Below are 1,812 nucleotides of genomic sequence, written 5' to 3'. Positions count from 1 at the left end.
GACTTGATGCCGAGGAAAGAGTGTATTCCTCCTGGACGGAGACGACGTTGCCGAAGTGCTTCTCGAGCAGAGGAGTGAAGTGCTCGATCTGGGCGGCCGTGTTGATGGCGCCGCGCGTGCGGATGGCGAGGAGGCCGTCGGACTCTGTCGCCGCCTTGAGCTCGCGCGCCTCCGCCTGCCTGCCCCACTCGGAGGCGTCGAGAGCGACGAAGTGGATGGTGACGTCATCCGGAGCTGGGAGCTGTATGGCGCCACCGCCGGCGTGGTGCTCGAGGAAGGCTCGTGCCTCGCTCTCGCCGCTGAAGGCGACGCAGACGGCCCGCGACGTGCCGATGATGGGCACGCTGATCGCGCTCGCCGGCTGCGCCTCGCAGCCTGGTGTCTTCTCGACAAGTTGGCGTATCTCGGTGACGAGCGCCGTCTTGTTTTTGATGTCAGGGATGTGCGTGCCGTCGCGCGCCGCGAGCGCGACGTGCAGCAGGCGCTTCGTGGTGCTGTCGGTGCCGGCGGCCGCCGCAGCGGCCATGTGCGTGGCGTCCACCATAATGGTGTCGCCTCCTTTGGCGTCGTCGACGCCGACGCGCGCGCTCGCGAGCTCGCCGTCGAGTCGGCGCTTGACGCCGGGTCTCTGGCCATCATCGGCCGCTTGCGCGCCGTCGCGGCCGCGCGCCGCGCCCTCGGCAGCGGCAGCGTTGTGCGCCGGCGGCGGCAGGCCGTCCGAGGCGAACGCCATTCGAATGAAGCGCTGTTCAAGCGCTGGTAGTTACGGGAAGGAAGAAACCGGGCCGCGTTTCTCTCTTTTCGCGCGTTCGTCAAAATCCAAAAACCTTCTTGCGGGGTTGAAAAATGCGGAAAGGGGGTCGCTGCTTCGAGGTCCGCCTCGGCGGCGTCACGCACTCGGTGACCGTCGACCGGTCCGCCTCCGTGCGCGAGCTTCGCGCAGCTGCCGCTCTCGCCACGGGCGAGCCCGCCAGCGAGCTCACGCTTCTCTGTCGAGGGCAGAGGCTGGTGGACGACACTGCAGTCGCAGATGCGCTGCCTGATGGGAGAGAGCGCCTGCTTGCAATCGCACAGCCGCCACCGATGCGCCGCCGGCTCACCCTCCGCGACCTGTGTGGCGGCTGCGTGCACGGGGTGGAGCCTGAAGACGGTTGCACCGTCTCTGAGATGTGCAGGGTCGCAGAGCAGTCGCTGGGAGTCGAGCCCAACGCCAACGGGGCGCTCTTCTCGAGGCACGTCGGGCAGCTGCTGAGGCCGGAGCTGCTCCTCTCCGACTACGCCTTGCCCAACGAGTCCGAGGTCTTCCTCATCTCGCGGTCTGCGGTGGAGGCGGAGGCCAACGGCGACCGGGCTGCAGACCCCATAGCCGCTGCAGCCTCGGTCGGCGGGCCGGACCCACCCAGGCGAGCAGTCGACGCGCCGATGTGCCCGCCGCCGCCGCCTCCCACCCCGCCGCCGCCGCCTGGGGTCCCGGCAACGCTACGCACCGGCCTTCGCACGCTGCAACGGCCGTCGGGCCGGCGCTCACTCCCTCTCGCTTCCGGCGCCGCTGCACACGACGACCTATTTGAGGAGCGCTGCGCTGCGTTGGTCGAGCAGCTCGCGCTGGCTCTCCCCTCCGTGGCCGGCAAGGCGGCAGCGGGCTCCGCCGCTCCTCCCGCGGTCGAGCACACTCCCGCCGCTGAGGCCAAGCCGACCAAGCGTCGCTCCTCCGCGAGGCGGCGTGGCCGGGTGGATCCGGACGGCTGCAGCTCGGACATGCGTCCTCCTTCGGCTGCGCCGGCCGCAATGACGGCGCCCATGCGCAAGCCG

At 70.0% G+C, this 1,812-nt stretch overlaps 1 protein-coding gene across 1 annotated transcript; it reads left to right on the top strand.

Annotated features, from left to right (window-relative positions):
• Positions 1-846: 846 nt before the first annotated feature.
• Positions 847-1,792, top strand: EMIHUDRAFT_252959 (hypothetical protein; the record flags this gene model as incomplete). Its single annotated transcript, XM_005786372.1, has 2 exons — positions 847-1,424; positions 1,687-1,792. The coding sequence occupies 2 exons, from the start codon at positions 847-849 to the stop codon at positions 1,790-1,792; spliced, it is 684 nt and encodes a 227-aa protein (XP_005786429.1).
• Positions 1,793-1,812: the final 20 nt, after the last annotated feature.

The sequence above is a fragment of the Emiliania huxleyi genome (genome assembly GCF_000372725.1).
Source record: "Emiliania huxleyi CCMP1516 chromosome Unknown EMIHUscaffold_1510, whole genome shotgun sequence".
NCBI classification, from domain to species: domain Eukaryota; phylum Haptophyta; order Isochrysidales; family Noelaerhabdaceae; genus Emiliania; species Emiliania huxleyi.
The sequence above is the reverse complement of the archived record's forward strand: the minus strand, read 5'-3'. Positions and strand labels throughout refer to the sequence as shown.